Source organism: Podarcis tiliguerta, assembly GCF_965153285.1.
Source record: "Podarcis tiliguerta genome assembly, chromosome: 8".
Classification (NCBI taxonomy): Eukaryota; Metazoa; Chordata; class Lepidosauria; order Squamata; family Lacertidae; genus Podarcis; species Podarcis tiliguerta.
Window position 1 is genome coordinate 5,357,193 of NC_139541.1, and position 16,643 is coordinate 5,373,835.

Here is a 16,643-nt window from a genome sequence, read left to right on the forward strand (position 1 = left end):
TCCAGCTTGGCTTTGCAAGGGAGGCTCTCCTTCAGGCGGCTCCTAGGGAGGGAAAGATGGGGAAGGAATTTGAGTGTGTGACCCTCTTGGTAAAACTGGCCTTGTTTTTGTTGCAGAGGGGCTAAGGAAGTTCTGCACCTCCTTCTGGGCACCACTGGAGAGCAAGTGGAGGCGGCCATCGTCGACCAGCTTTTCTGCCGGGAGACTTTCAGCCAGGGGTTGTCTGCCATGGTGAGGTAAGAGGAAGAACGCGGTGACCTTCCCCAGTGGTCTGGCAAACGGAGGTGAAGGCACGGGATCGGACTGTGCCCCTGTTTGCTTCCTGCGGTGTCTTTCCCTTCCTTACCAAGATCTGTTTCTCCATTACAGAGCTGTCGGAAAGCGACGCTGGTGGATCCCTCCCATGGTGGAAAGCATCATCGCTGCTCTCGAGGACCAGGATTTTGCCGGAGTGCCACAAGTCGCGGCAGCTATCTACATCGAGGTGAGGGGGACTGACGCGGGAGGAAATGGGTGCAGCAAAGAGGCCCTGGCTTGGTTTCTGCCGAGTGTTGGGCTACTTTGAGCCTACGGACTGTTTTAGTGCTCCTCAGAGTAGACCCATTGGATTTGATGTACATGGCAAACTTTGGTGCATTCACTTCAGTGGGTTTGCTCTGTGCAGAATTGCAAATGGTGGGTAAAAGGAGAACCTGCCTCAGCCTCTCATCACTGAAGAGTTTCTTTCTCTTTGGGCCTCTTTAGCTGCTCAGCTGCCATCTGGAGGTCTATCCCTGTGAAGATACACTGGAGCAGCTCCTCAACTGGCTGGCACACGACCACCTGCAAGTCCGGAAGCTCAGCGTCAGAGGGATATCCCTGCTTCTGGACTCTGACATGGCAAGTGATGCTCAGAGGGAGGGAGGGAGGGAGGGGGGGTAGAGATCTCGATTCTAATCATGGTCCAGCACTCTTTTGCTGGCACAATACTGAAGGGCCTGTGCTAAAAGGCATGAGGCCTTTCAGACCTTTGAAAAGATTCTCTCTTTTGTGTAGGACCCTTCGCTTCTGCGGCTGTTGCTGCTGGATTCCCTCCCTTCTGCAGAAGCTGATGTCCTCCCAGAGTTGATAGAGCTAGTAGACCAAGCCTACCATTCCAGGGAGCTGGGAGAGGAAGACCTGAAGATGCTGGCGGCAACCTACTGCGGTCTGGCTGCCCATGTGAGTACGAAGGAAAACATGACATCACACCCGGTGGAGGAGGAATGCTTTGGAAGAGGAAGGGTGGGGTTTAGACTGGCATGCAGCAGAGATGTTCTGGCTTCAGGAGGGTGTTCCTCTGGAGCACCTTCTCTTGGAAGCCTGCCTGGAAAACGCAGGGGGAGAGTTACCCCTGCCCCCAGTCTCCCCCAGGAGGAGGATAGGGGGCTGAGCAGCCTCAAAACACCCCAGTGATCTGATGAGAAATACAACCTCTGATATTTTCTGCCTACAGGAGGAAGCCTCCGTCCGGGCATCAGCCATCGAACATCTGGGGCTGCTTCGGGGCTGGATGAGAGACCAAAGGCTTCCAATAACATCAACAGAAGAAGAAGCCATTCACGAACTGGTTGTGGTCCTCATTCACCTCGAAGACGAGGACGAGGTGGCCAAGGTGAGGAGGAAGACATACGCAGTAGGAGGGATTGTTCTCAGGAGCTTCCGAGACCATGTACTGCAATTTCTAACCCTCTTCTCTTCTTGTGTTGCAGGCTGCAAGGAGGGCTCTTTCCCATCTAGCCCCACAAGTCAAGTGGTGGGCTCGTTCCAACAAATTTAGCCTCCACTTTGCTCTGCACCAGGCTGCCAAGCATCTGGTAAGGTCCCTCTGCTTCGTTGGCAGCTTTGCCCAGGCATGTCTCTGGGAGTGCAAGGCTCTTCTGCCACGCTCTCAAGCCTCTCTGATGCCACTTCTGCTTTGTCTTTGCCCACAGAGCAAGACCTTCAGCAAGGACATCCTTCGGAGTGCTGCCTTAACATGTACGAAGCCGTCCGCCAACAGGCTGCCATCAGTCTCCAGGGTGGCAGCTCTGCTTCTGGGTAAGTCAAGCAACGTCCTTCCCTGGTAGGGATGGATAGAAACGTCTTGTTAACGATGGCAGGGAGGATGGACATGTCCCCAGGCCACCTGCTAGGTAGGCCTCCATCTGTGCCCAGATCTTGCTCTGAGTGCTCCGTGAGGGTGGAGGCCTCTAGAGCATACCTGTCCTCCTGCCGAGCTGCCTCTGTCTCCCCTTGCTTTGCACCGAGATGACGTCCCTTTTCTTGCCCCCCCCTCTCTCTCTAGGTCATCTGGCTTTCCGGGATGCCAGTTTCATCCACGATCAAGACATGGCATCCTATGGAACATGTGAGTGAGACGTACGGGGGGCAGGGAGGGATGCTTCTGCTCAGAAAGGTCTTCAGGGGAAGGCAAATTCCCAGATGTATGTTCAGACCTTTCTCCCTTCCCACTCAGGGCTGGAAGAGATGCAGCAGCACGAGGAAGAAGGGCTCAGGCAGACAGGGAGGAGCTGCCTGAACATCATGCAGCAGGCCTATAAACATCGGAAGAAAGGCAGGGTCCAGCGCTTTTTGAGGAGGCTGCTCCACTGCGTTCACAGGGAGCCTTACCCACAGGACTTCCTGAGCTGCATGCCAGGTGAGTGAGGCATCTGGTGGGCTATTGGGACATCTGGTGGGCTGTTTGGAGGTGAGGTTTCTCAAGGAGCCCCTTTCTCCTCCTAACAGAACATCCGCAGCAGCGCCAGGCCAAGGCAACGTAACATCAGAGTTGTGCTGCAGAGATACCATCTTCTGCTCTCCGAGGGATCCAGTCTGGACCAGCGCCAGGAACATCAGCGCCATCAGGATGGACCAAGAGGAGTGGTGCTGCCCTCACGACCCTCCGTCCGTACACAGCGGTAGGAAACCTTTTTGTTGTTGTTGTGTTTATTGTTGATGTTGTTTTTGATTGTTGATTTTATTGATTTTGAATCACAACACCAAGTATACAAAGCACAAAATACATAATAAGAATAATCACTGCACAAAATTCATAATAAAAATATCAGAACATAATATAAATTAAAATAATAAAAACATACTAAAAAGAGCCACAAGACTAATGTATGCACACTAATAAACAATACAAAAGCCCTGAAACAACACTCCATCCCACAAATACAAAATCTAAATCAACATAACACATTTAACAACCATTTAAAACAACCCCACCTTCTTGAAGAAGGCTGATATATTAGATTTAGAAGGTTGGAATACGAGGTTTGGATGGCACGCCTACCTAACATACAACAAAGTGGCAGTGCATAAGGACTTTTTAAATCATATAGTCAGAATTTCATTATACAAGGTCTGGGATAAGTACCGCAGACTATTAGAGCCCAAAATACCCTGGTGGGTATCCCCAGTGGAGATGATAACGGTAAAGAAGACAAACATGGGCACAAATTGGGCAACTTAGCAACAATTAATAAAGGTAGAACGGGGCCAATTAAAAATCAAATTGTATGAAGAAATTAAACAGTATTGTTACGGCTGGATTCACTATCACCTAATAGTGCATATATTTAATCATGATAAGAAAATTGGTTTTGGAGAAAAGAAGTCATTCTTACAAAAGGAATTAGTACAAATTAATAAAAAGACCCTATCTAGGTTGTATGATCTACTTTTGGAATGGGAACTCAAGGACGAGATGCTAAAGGATGTTATGATAAAGTGTGCGCAGGATTTTGGCCACAACATAATGTTAGCTGTGGAAATTTGACCTCAAGTTCACAGCATGTTATACAATAAGGGAGAATCTAATGAAAATGATCTACCGATGGTACCTAACCCCTGCCCCAAGGAATCGGCAAAAATCTATAAGCAAAAAACCAATGTGTGCTGGAGATGTAACACCGAGATAGGAACAATGTACCATATATGGTGGGGTGTAAGGAGATAAAAAGCTTTTGGAACAAAGTTCATGAAGAAATCATTAAGATTTTTTAAAAAAACATTCAATAAGAAACCAGAAGCGTATGTTGCAAACCTATAAGGAATACCTGTTACCCATTCAAAATATGCTCAAGAATCGACAGACGCAGCAATGGTTATCATTTATAAGGGCCTGTAATTTTGGCAACTCGTCCTCAGTAGTGTTGTTGAGGTCATGAAACTTCACTCTGCATTTGCCTTCCCGGGACTATTTTACAAAAACCTCCTGATTTGGCGAGGAGATAGTCAAGAGCAAATCTATTAGCTGCTGCTATCTGGTTCAAATCCTCAATCTCAGACTGCAACTGTCGGAGGATATGCATAGTGGCATTGATGGTTTTCTCCAACCTGCATGTTAGGGCAAATAGTGCTTCACGATTTTGTTCAGCCACAACTCCCGGATGTATGCCGATGGTGAGGATGCTAACGAAGCCTCCACCAACAGCACCCACAGACCGGGCCAGGAAAATCTCATCACTGCACTGTTCTCCTTGGACTTCTCTCCTCTTTTTGTTTCTAAGAGAGCGTAGAGGAGGAAAAGCCTCCACAGTCACAGGGAAAGTAAAGGCACCTATTCCCACCCACTGATAATTACCAGGGTGGTAATTAGTGGCTAGTCCATTATACAAGAACCAAAGATTGGGGTCCTTGATCAGCCAGCCAGAACAGATGGATCCCTGTCCGGTGAAGTTGACTGTATATTGGCGAAAGTATGGATACAGATCTGAGGATGTGGTGTTGCTTTGGTAAGAGGCGTTGAAGGAACCCCACAACCAAAACTTAGCAGTGCACTGTGTGTAATTTCCCAGCCAACCTTTATGTTGGTGGTGCTGGACATGCGACCAATCTTTCCATTTGGCGTTCCATGATCCAGAGGCATAACAACAAAAGCACAAGCCCTGGGTGGTTCTGGAGAACCAGAAATGTCGGTAGGAGGTATCATTCATTTCAGAAGGAGGTGTCATGAAAAGGCCACTTTGATTATACAGTAGGCCTGCCAAGACAATGTCAAGGTCCCTGGTTAGTCGTGCGATGAGGGACATGTCAGCTGCCTTTCTAGGGAGTTCATAATAAAGGGTGACATTTTCTCCATATATTTGAAACATCTGCTTAGCATTCTTTACAAAAACATTTTCGTTTGTCATTGGTCTCCTCAAGGTCAAGATGCACATCAGGGTTAACATCAACTTCATCATCATCAAGGAACTCCAGGGGTTCAAGGAGCCGAAGGATATCAACAATTCCTCCTGGGTAGTAAAAGAAGATAAGAAGGAGAACCGTTATTATTACTGTAAGAAGAACTGGAGGTAACCAAGACCAGAGCATACCTGGAGAGTGAGCCACCTGCTGCACCCAGTAGAGCCTCTTAGAGCCCCTTGTGAGATACGCCTCAACCCACCCCGTCAGAGTATCCACAAAGACGAGTAGATAACGAGAGCCTCTTGCCCTAGTTCGGTATTCCCCATCCCATCTCTTCTTGAAATGAATAATTTACTATGTCTGGGGTTCTAACTCTTTTACTTCCAAAAATCCAATTTTTAAATACCTTATTCCATGTTTTGAACCACATTTTCCTAATGGGTAGTGTAATTACTTGAAATAAATTTTAAAAAAATAAAAAAATAAAAAAATAAAAATAAAAAATTAAAAATTAAAATAAAAAAAATATTTTAACTGCTCTAACCCTACCTAGAATAGATAAATTCTTATTTTTCCATGATTTTATATCTTTCTTGATCTTTCTCCATGCTTCTTTGTAATTTACATCTGGAATCCTAGCACTATTTTTAATAATATTTACCCCAAATATTCAATTTTTTTTCCTATTGATATCCATCTTTGTCATTTTTGCAATTTCCTTCTTCTCCTCTTTCTTTACATCCCAAAATAAAATTTCAGACTTCTCCAAATTTACTCCCCGGCTCCTCTTTAAAGTCCTTCAGGATTATCATAAGTTCTCTTACACCCTCTAAGGGGTTTGTAAATAATAATAGGATAGCAGCTGCATACATGTTTAACTTAATTTCTTCCTTTCCTTCCTTATATCCTTTTATCCTTACTGAGTTTCGTATTCTGTCTGCCAAGTACTCCATACCCAATGCAAATAGTAGTGGTGAGAGTGAACATCCTTGTTTAACTCCTCTTTGTATATTGACTTGATCTGAAACCCCCTCGTTCACTCTGACCGCAGCCTTCCCTTCTCTATACAATTCCCGGATTGCTTCGACAGAGTTCTCTCCTAATCCTATCTCCTGCATAATTTTCCATAAGAACTTATGCCTAATTGTGTCGAAGGCCTTATACACATCCAATTTTAAGACCACCAATTTTCCTTTTACCCTGCTTGTTAATAAATGTATTTATTAAAACAATAAAAAAATTAAAAAAAATTATTAAATGTATTTGCACATTTCTTATAGGATGGCCTAGGTATCTTCCCTTAACAAATCCATATTGATATTCCTTAATTATTTTAGCTAGTACCTTTTCCAGTCGCCTTGCCAGGATCTTTGTAAATATCTTATAGTCTTAATAGGCTAATTGGTCTGTATGACCCCACCTCTGTAGGGTCCTTTTGTAGTTTTTCAATTACTACTATTTCCACTAGTTTCCAAGTATCTGGGGCTTTCCCCCCTTCTAAGATATTATTAAATACTTTTTTCAGTTCTGAGCCCAGGATATCAATTGCTTCTTTATAAAAGTCTGCCGTAATTCCATCTAATCCTGGGGATTTCTTACTTTTAAATGATTTAACTGCATTCTCTATTTCTTCCAGAGAAATTTCCTCCTTCAGTCTTAATCTATCACTTTCTTCGATTTTAAACCCTAAACTTTCCCTACTTATATTTTTATTTTCTTCTTTATATAAAGATTGATAGAATTCTGCAAATTCTTTCCTTATTTCTCTAAAGCTTTGTGTAAGTATTTTCCTTCTGGTCTTAATGGCCTTCACCCTCTGTTTATCCCTTCTTTTCTTTAAATAGTTTGTCAGTCTCTTATATGATCCTATGGAGGTTCTCTGAAAACCAGTTTTGATCATATTATCTCTCTTCCAACTATATCCAGCTCATCCAATTCCTGTTTTAACTTTCTTAACTGCTCCTGTCTTCTCCTTTAGAAGTTTAACCTGTTGCTGTTGTTGCAAGATTTCAAATCTCTTTAATTTTTTCCTGTCTCCCCGAGTACCAATCCTTCTTAATCGCAATCTCTTTCAGTATACAATGTCCTCTTATAACAGCTTTGAAAGCGTCCCAAACTACCAGGATCTCGGCTGAAGCATTGTTTTCTTTAAAATACCAACCAATTTGTTTTCTAATATATTCCCTGTCAATCTCTTTTGCCATTATTAGGTTATTGTACCGCCATCTCCTACTTTTTCCATCCTCTTCCAATCCCAGCTCCACAAATAGTGGAGCATGGTCTGAAATCCATATTCCCATAGTCTTTGCCGTTCTAACACTGATTTCATTCCATTCTTTAATTAGCTCGTAGTCAATGTAAGAGAAAGTCTTATGTCTGTTGAAGAAGGTAGGTTTGGTATTGGGGTTTCCTCTCTCAAAAACATCCTTTAATCCCCATTTAGATAATCTGAAAGTACTGTCATTCTTTATATTCCAATTAAAGTCTGCTATAACGATAACTTCCCCTTCAGCGTAAAGCTGCAGTCTATTCAAGGTTTTCTTTATAATTTTTTTCTTGTGTTAGGCCTGTATATATTAGCTATTGTAAATATTTTTTGTGACACTTTAATTTTTAAGAATATAAATCTACCATCATCTTTTTCCGGCTCAGAACCTCCGGCCTAAGATTTGCATTACATAGTATAGTGACCCCTCTAGCCTTGTTCGTCGCTTTCGATTCTGCTATTAAGCCCCATTGCTGAGAGCATATCAAAGGTCTATTGTTTGCTTTGGCTCTATGAGTCTCCTGAAGGCATAGTATATCCACTTTCATTTTCTTTGCCTGTGTCAGTACCCTGTAGCATTTGGTGTTTGAGGCCAGCCCGTTAACATTTAAAGATAAAACCTTTAAAGATCTATCCATTATCCCAGCTACTGTTTATTTTTTTAATCCCTCTGTGTACATATATTATATTTTCAATTCTGGCCCATTCAACTCCCCCCTGAGACTGAGGGATCTCCATGATCCCTGTCTCATGGTATCTTGGATAACCACACTCTTCTCCCTTCGCTCTTGGAAAGTTTATATCAGAAAAAGCAACATATATATATTTACAAAAGACCATTTTAGATGTCTCTAGTATATATTATTTCTTGCTGTTTCCTTCCCCTCTCGACTTCCGTCTTCTTTTATTCTCTTGTCTCTGCACTGGAGATTCTGGAGATTCTTCACTCGACTCTCCCTGTTGGTCTACCTGTAATTCTTCCGAACATGAGAGTTCTTGCTCATCTGTCCTTGTAGTCCAACTCCTAAATCAGCTAGCATTTTTTTTGCTTCACCAGGGTTCTTAGCAGAATATTTCCTGCTGTCCTTAAAAACCAACAGTGTAGCAAGGTAGGCCCAGGTAAAGAGGATTTTATGATTGTAGAAATGTTGTGCAAACCGCTGCATACGTTTCCTGTCTTGAAGCGTTTCCTGAGAAAAGTCTTGTCTCACTATGACCTTTCGCTGTTTAAACTACAGGTCTGCTTTCTGCCGGAGTGATTTATAAATTTGATCTCTTACCTTCTCTCTTGTGAATGCCATAATTACAACCCTGGGAAGTCCAGAGCCTCCTCGTGACGTGAACACCCAGTGCACTCTCTCAATTTCATTCTGCTCAATTTCAATTCCTTGTTCTTTGAGCCCTTGTAACATCTCCTTTTCCAGGTCTTTATTCCCAATATCTGCAAAAATACCAGAGAATTTTAAATTCCTTCTGCGCTGTCTATCGTTCATTTGTGAAATCCTTTTTGTCAGAGATTCTATTTTATTTACGTTTGCATCAGCTACCTCTTTTGCATACTCTGCTATTTTCATAACATTTTCTACTGTAGCAGTCATTCTTCTCATCTCTCCTTTCAAGTCTTCCATATCGGCGCGAACATTTGCTTCCGAACGCTGAATCATTTCACCCAGCTCCTTCAAAGACTTGGCCATCTTCTTAAGTCCTTCTCAAGTCTTTCCCAAATAAATAGATAAACCACCATTTTAAACACTAACTCACCCCAATCCAGGAATTGGACCTAAGCCCAGTTTTCGGTCAGTTATCACAGCTATCAATTTGCAGAGAGTTATTTGTTTTTCAGGCTTTTAATTAGTAAAGTCCCAAGAGCGAGACGGGTGTGCGTCTACCTACGCCGACGCATGCGCAGTTCTGCTTGCACCTGGCTTTAGAGCTACTACAATTGGTGGTAATTTCAATTCTGCCCCTTTAGGTGTGAAGGCTATTTAAGCTTGAATTTTAGATAGAAAATAATGTTCCAAAAAGGGAATGGGACATTTTGGTAGATAAAGAAATTGATGAGTGATGGTCCTCCCTCCAATCTGGCACTCTTGGGGTTGCAGAAAGGCTTTTAGGGTTTTATTGCCGGCACAGACGGGTTTGAACAGGTCAAGGCTGGTTGGAACAGGTCTATGTCACTTGGAAGCAGCCCTGACTAGTTGGAATCATTTCATACCAGTTGGATCCAGCCCAGGCCAGTTGGAACCAGCCGAAACCAGTAGGAAAAGGTCCAGGCAGTTTCCAACTTGCCCAGACCCATTTGAACTGGTTGGAACTCGCTCAGACTGGTTGGAAGAGGTCTAGACTGGTTTGAACCAGTCCAAGCTGATTTGTGCCAGTCGAAGCCAGTTTGAACTGGTCTAGGCTGGTTTGAACCGGTCAAATTCAGTTTCAAATGACCTGCACCAACTCCAACTGGCCTTGACCTGATCCAACCTGTCTGGGCCAGTTCCAACCCACTTGGAACTGCTCAAACTGGCTTGGGTCGTTGCAAACCAGCCTAGACCGGTTCAAACTGGCCAAGACTGGTTCAAACTGGCTTGTACCTTTACAAACCAGTCTAGACCAGTTCAAACTGGCCTAGACCGCTTCCAACAAGCTTGGACCTGTTTCAACTGACTTGTTCCAAGCAGTCTGAGCCAGTTCCAACCAGTCTGGGCCAGTTCAGACTGGTGTGGGCAAATTGGAACCTGCCTGGACCTTTTCCAACTGCTTTGGGCTGGTTCAAACCCGCTTGGACCGGTTCCAACCGGTCTGAACCGATTCCCACCAGCTTGGACCTGTTGCACCCGAATGGGACTAGTTCAAACCAGCCTAGACCTGTTCCAAGCAGTCTGAGCCAATTCCAACCACTCTGGGCCAGTTCAAACTGGTCTGGTCAAATTGGAACCCGCATTTACTTTCCCCAATGGGATTCAGCTGGTTCAAACCGGCTTGGACCGGTTCCAACAGAATTGATGGTAACAGGGCGCCGGGGCACTGAATGTGGACCTTTCAGCACCACATTTCCAAATCAGGCGACTGCATTTTGATCGGGAACAAAGGGAAGCGAATCTCTGAGAATCTGGTGACAAGCACTTCACAAGGGACATAGCGATGCGGGGGGAGTGTTCAACAGCTTGTAATTCAAGCACTCCACTAGGCTGCATGATAGCAAATTTCAATAGGGCTTTCTCAGGGGACTATGGTGTCAAACTGACCCCAGAGACTTTGAGAACGCATTGTGAGCTGAATTGGCCAACCAGGTTGCATGGCGATTTCTCGCCTCCCACCAGTAGGAATAAAGACACATGACACCGTTATCTTAAGGTTAATGGGCTAAAATTGCCCGCAACTTTATTGGTTACAGGTGATGAGCGGTATTGGCTTAGGCATTGGTCCTATCCGACTATCCGGCTTCGGCCAGATTTCTTGAAGACCCGGAAGGGTCAACACCAGCAGGGGGAGCCCTGCTGATGCACATCAACTAGGCACTCCCCCGGGGTCACCACTCGGGGGCGTGCCTTGGGCCCTGGCCTCCATAGGCTCAGACGGGGCCATGCCCCCCAGAATCCTTTACTGGACTACCCTTCAATATCTGGGGAAGGTGATGGTGCCCCCCCCCGTACATCTATATAACAATACCCATTCCAATGCCTAACCGCCACTCGAGCAAAGCTCACAGCCAATACCCTCAGACCTGCAACCAATCCCTAATCCCCGCAGATATGTCAGCCAACCAAACATTGTTTCCACATTTTTTTAAAAAAATTAATTTTTATTCATTTTTAAACATATTAGTTGTCATACAGACCACAAAATTTCACATCTTATACAATCTTTTTGGACTTCCATCAACACCTCTGATGACCCCCCCATTTATATCATTTCTTCTGCATTTCTTAAATTCATATTGCCTTTAATTATCTTAACTAATGTCTCCCTTTTTATCCAGTTATGCAATAGTTCAAATTATTCACCTCGCAAAGCTTCTTGCAAACCTACAAATTTAATCTGGTCATCACAATTACTTTTCAAATAGGCCGTAAATTTACACCAATCTTCTGTGAATCTCTGGTCCCGCCAGTTTCGAATTCTTCCTGTTAGCTTGTCTAATTCTACATAGTTATCAATTTCATCCTCCAATCTTCTTTCGTCGGTAATTCTTCTTGCTTCCATTTTTGTGCCAATAATATTCTTGCTGCCGTCATTGCATATAAAAACAGCTTACAGTCCTTTCTGTTTATATCATCCCCTACAATGCCCAGTAAAAATGCTGCTGGTTTCTTAATAAATGTATATTTCAACATTTTTTTCATCTCATTATATATCATTTCCCAGAAGTTTTTCACCTTTTTACATTCCCACCACATATGATAAAATGTTCCTTCTTTTTCTTTACATTTCCAACATTTTTTGCTTACCTTATACATTTTAGCCAATTTAACGGGTGTAATATATTATCTATACATCATTTTCATCACATTTTCTTTTAAAGCATCGCATGCAGTAAATTTTAAACCTTCCTTCCATAATTTTCCCCAATCTTTCAGCTGTATATTATACCCAAAATCTTTAGCCCAATGAATCATAACCGACTTTACCTCCTCATCCTTCAAATGCCATTCAAGCAGCAATTTAGACATTTTAGACAAAATTTTATATTTATTACTTAATATATCAACTTCAAACTTTTCATCAAATCCTTTTTCTTTAAAATCCTGTTTAAACATTTCGTTAACCTGACGATAGTGTAGCCAATCATTTACATGTTCTTTAACTTCCTAATATGGTTTCATCTTCCATTTACTTCCTTCTTTTTGTATTAATCTCCTGTAAATTGTCCAATTTCCATGCATATTGATCTTTTTCACACTCATTGCTTCTATTGGGGATAACCAATGCGGTATTTTTTGTTCTAATAGATTTTTATATCTATCCCATATTTCTTTAGAGATCTTTGAAATATGTGGTTTCCAAATCCTTTATGGATTATTTACTTTATTATACCATAAATATGTGTGCCAACCAAATCTATTATTGTAACCTTCTAAATCTAACAGATCTGTATTTTCTAATACCATCGATTCCTTTAACCAACAGAGACAGGATGTTTCATAATGCAATTTCAAATCTGGCAGGGCGAAGCCTCCTCTTTCTTTAGCATCTGTTAACAACTTATACTGTATTCTCGGCTTCTTTCACTGCCAGATATATCTTGAAATTGCTTTTTGCCATTCTTTAAAAATTGTTGCCCCTTTGATTATTGGAATTGACTGAAACAGAAATAACATCTTTGGTAGAACATTAATTTTAATAGCAGAAATCCTTCCCCAAAATGACAGTTTCATCCTTCCCCATATTTCCAAGTCTCTTTTAATTCCATTCCACACCAGTGTATAATTATTTTGGAAAAGGTCAATATTTTTAGGAGTTAACCATATTCCTAAATATTTAACTTTTTTTACTGCTTCTATGCCAATTTGTTGCTGCAACACTTCCACCAGGTCCTGTTTCATATTTTTAACTATCATTTTAGTTTTAGTTTTGTTCAATTTGAAACCTGCCACTTGCCCAAACTGTTCTGTCTCCTCTAATACTTCTTTAGCGCTTATAACTGCACCTTCTATTGTTAGTATCAAGTCGTTGGCAAAAGCTTTCACTTTATACTCATTCCGACCGACTGAAATTCCCTTTATTATTTCATTTCTTCTTATTGTCCTTAGAAAGACTTCCAGTACCGATATGAATAATAGTGGTGATAGTGGACACTCTTGTCTTGTACCTTTCGTAATATCAATACTTTCTGTTACTATATTGTTCACAATCAATTTTGCTCTTTATTCTGAATATATAGCTTTTATTCCTTTTAAGAAGAATTGTCCTGTATCCATTAATTTCAAATTCTTTAACATAAATTCCCAAGCTATATTATCAAAGGCCTTTTCCGCATCAACAAAAATTAACATTGCTTTCTTTTCATTTCTGGCAGTCAGATATTCAATTATATTAACTATATTTCTTATGTTGTCTTTCATCTGTCTGCCAGGTAAAAAGCCTGCTTGGTCCTTATGAATTATCTCATTCAATATCTTTTTCAATCTATTTGCCAATATACTTGCAAATAACTTATAAGCATTATTTAACAACGAAATCGGTCTGTAATTCTTTACTTGCATTAAATCTGAATCTTGTTTTGGTATTAATGTAATACATGCATCTTTCCATGTTTCTGGTAATTCTCCTTTTCTTAATATATTGTTCATAACTTCTTTCAATGGTACAAGTAGGATGTGTTTCATTTCTTTGTAATATTTTGCTGTAAATCCATCCGGTCCTGGTGTCTTTCCACTTTTCAATTTTTTTATAGCAGCCTTAATTTCCTCTATTTCAATTGGGCCATTCAATCGGTCTTTCTTTTTTGTCGGAATTTGTTGCACCCCTTTCTGTCTCAAGAAGTCCTCTAACTTCTTTCCATCATTTTTCCCAGCTGTTTTATATAATTGTCTATAAAATTTCACAAATTCTTTCCTAATTTCTTTCGGATTATCTATTTCTTTTCCTTCCACTGTGATCTTATTAATTGTATTCTGTTCTTTCCTTTTTTAAATTTGCCATGCCAACCATTTTCCAGATTTATTGGCATATTCAAAAATTTTCTGTCTCAGTCTTTTAATATTCCATTCAGCCTCTTGATTTATTAACATTGCAAATTGGCCTTATAATATTTTAATATTCTGATTTATTTTCACATTGTTTGGATTTTTAACTAGCTTCTTCTCATTTTCCATTATTTGTTTTAATATTTCTTTCTTTCCTTTTTCTCAAAATTTATTTCTAATGCTATTTTGCTGTGTGAAGAAGCCTCGCTTTGCTAGCATCCTAAAACACACTCATTTTTGTTCCTTTATTACTATTATTTACAAAGTATGCAGTCTGCGCTTTCTCCTTTATTTTTAGGTCATCCAGTAAATTTTCATTTAATCTCCATCAAAAGGATTTTTCCTCTATTTCTTTTATCTCACATTTTATTGCATTATGATCCGAAAGTATTTTTGGTTGTTTTTCTATTTTTGTCACTCTTGGTGTTAATTCGCTGGTTATCCAAACATAGGCTTTTCTTGACATTGATTGATTTGGTTCTGAGAAATAAATAAATTGTTTTTCTAATGGGTGTCTTAGTCTCCAAACATCCACTAGATTACAATTCTCAATCATAGAAAAAAATGTCTTAGGTAATTTCCCTTCTTTCGATTTTTCTCTTGTCCTCAGCCTATCCATTTCCATCGATACTACTCTGTTCATATCTCCCATTATTATAATTTTCTGATCCACAAAATCAAATAGTTTTTCTTCTAAATCCTTATAAAATTCAGTCTTACTTCCGTTCGGTGCATACACTCCGACAAATATTAGTTTTTCGCCCTGCCATGTGACTTGTACCGCTATTACTCTACCTTCTTCATCCTTGAAGATTTGCCGAGCTTCAAATTTACTTTTTATATACAAAGCCACTCCTCTTTTCCTGCTTCTGTCTGATGAAATAAATTCATTTCCTAATTTTTTATTAATCAATACACTTCTATGTTTCCTAGCCACATGAGTTTCTTGTAAACAAATAATGTCCAGATTCTTTTTTTAAGGAAATGTCCAATTTTATTTCTTTTCTTCTTGACGTTAACGCCATTAACATTCCATGTCCATATTTTCTGTGCCATTTTGTGTTCTCTTTAAAAATAAAAGAGAAAAGTCTTAAACTTGGCCTTCTTCTTCTTCTTCTTCTTCTCCTCCTTCAATACTACCTTTGTCTTCTTCTTCCAGTCCTGTCGGTCCTGCTGCTCCCGCTTCTGCTACTTCATCAATTTTTCCCAACTCTTTGTATCTTCTCAAAAATTTATGCGTGTCATTAACATTCGTAAATTTAAACTTTTTCTCCTTATAATAAAAGGAGATCCCTTCTGGAAATTCCCACTTAAATTCAATTCAATTTTTCCTTAGTATCTGTGTAAGAGATTTATATTGGTCACGTTTTTTCAACAGCCGAAGTGGGACGTCTTTAAAAATGATTGTAAACGATCCATCAAAGCAAAGCCTTTTTTCTCTATTTTTCTGTAGAAGCAGGTTTCTCATCTCCCTATCTTTAAATATAATCAAACAATAACCTGGAAATTTCTTTGCTTTGACAGTCCTTGTTTTAATTCTAAAAGCATTCTGTATTGTCTTTCCGACATCTTCCACTTCCATGCTTAGCCATTGTGGAATCTCTGCTGTTAGTTTCTCCAAGATGTTCTCTCGTACTTCGGGCACAGATCTAAACCTCAAATTAAGTTCTCTTTGCCTCAATTCATTCATAGCAATCGTATCCCACAGTTCTTCCTGTGTTTTATTAATTTCTGAAACCTCTTCCTTAACCCTTTCTTCCTCTTTCTTCATAGCCCTCACTTCTTGTTTTGTTCGTTTCATTCCTTCTTCCAGGTTTTGCTTTCTTTTTGTTATTTCCTTCATCTGACCTTTCAGTTTACTAACTGTCATATCGTATTTTTAATCCATCAAATCTAATCTTGTCTCCAAATTCTTTTCACTTTGTTTAATATCCTTTTTTATTTCTGCAAACATTTTTAAAATATCTCCCTTAAACTCAGTTTCCTGCTTTGATCCTCTTCTTTCCACTGGTATCCCGCCTTCCCCCAGTTTTTGCTGTGTTTTCTTCATTATTTCCACTCTGCCCTTTTGCTATTCCTTGTCTCACCACCAGATATCACCCTTAAATTTCCAATTAATAAACCTTCTGCCTCTTGGTTGGCCAATTCAATATAATAGATATAAAACAGTCTTATAAAACACCAAATTCCTTTAAACTAAAAATTTCCAATCCCAATTTCTGCCACTTGTTTGGCCAATCCAATACAAAACCAGAGTGGAGTAACTAAAAATAACAATCCAAAAAACAGGCAAAAAGAAAGAGGTAAGTGAGACAAAAGGATAAACCAAATTTCAAAGATATCTCTTCTGCCATTTGCCTGGAAAATCCCGTCCAACCAAAATCAAAATTCCAACAAAAAAACCCCATATATATCCACTGTTCCAAAGAGAGAGAGAGAGAGAGAGAGAGAGAGAGAGAGGAAAGGGAGAAAAACTAAAAATAAAGGGGGGAAAATCAAAAAACAAAAATAGTAAAAAAAATAAAATTAAACCACTTAATCCGTTTCGCAAGACCGGC

The 16,643-nt window shown here is 40.5% G+C and overlaps 2 protein-coding genes and 1 long non-coding RNA gene across 6 annotated transcripts in view; 2 read left to right on the forward strand and 1 right to left on the reverse strand.

Annotated features, from left to right (window-relative positions):
* LOC310683656 (maestro heat-like repeat family member 5) overlaps nucleotides 1-5,240 on the forward strand; it is a 161,916-nt gene extending 156,676 nt beyond the window's left edge. For 2 of the 3 annotated variants that reach the window (XR_014514479.1, XR_014514480.1), the window contains exons 10-20: nucleotides 117-236; nucleotides 370-484; nucleotides 745-879; nucleotides 1,036-1,200; nucleotides 1,475-1,633; nucleotides 1,731-1,835; nucleotides 1,953-2,058; nucleotides 2,306-2,368; nucleotides 2,477-2,659; nucleotides 2,749-2,907; nucleotides 5,158-5,240. Coding sequence is in view for 1 of the 3 variants with exons in the window: in XM_083453911.1 (XP_083310037.1) it covers nucleotides 117-236; nucleotides 370-484; nucleotides 745-879; nucleotides 1,036-1,200; nucleotides 1,475-1,633; nucleotides 1,731-1,835; nucleotides 1,953-2,058; nucleotides 2,306-2,368; nucleotides 2,477-2,659; nucleotides 2,749-2,783 (1,186 nt within the window). In the remaining 2 variants the exon portion in view is untranslated. Of the gene's footprint in view, nucleotides 1-116; nucleotides 237-369; nucleotides 485-744; nucleotides 880-1,035; nucleotides 1,201-1,474; nucleotides 1,634-1,730; nucleotides 1,836-1,952; nucleotides 2,059-2,305; nucleotides 2,369-2,476; nucleotides 2,660-2,748; nucleotides 3,533-5,157 lie in introns of those variants that run through there. The other variant, XM_083453911.1, reaches the window with a different exon arrangement.
* Nucleotides 1-16,643, reverse strand: part of LOC310683964 — a 61,126-nt gene that overhangs the window by 24,334 nt on the left and 20,149 nt on the right. The gene's annotated exons all lie outside the window — the stretch shown is intronic.
* The window catches only part of LOC310683800 (uncharacterized protein), a 47,676-nt gene continuing 36,317 nt past the window's right edge, over nucleotides 5,285-16,643 (forward strand). The window contains exon 1 of the mRNA XM_083454189.1: nucleotides 5,285-5,306. The gene's annotated coding sequence lies outside the window, so the exon portion shown is untranslated. The remainder of the gene's footprint in view (nucleotides 5,307-16,643) is intronic.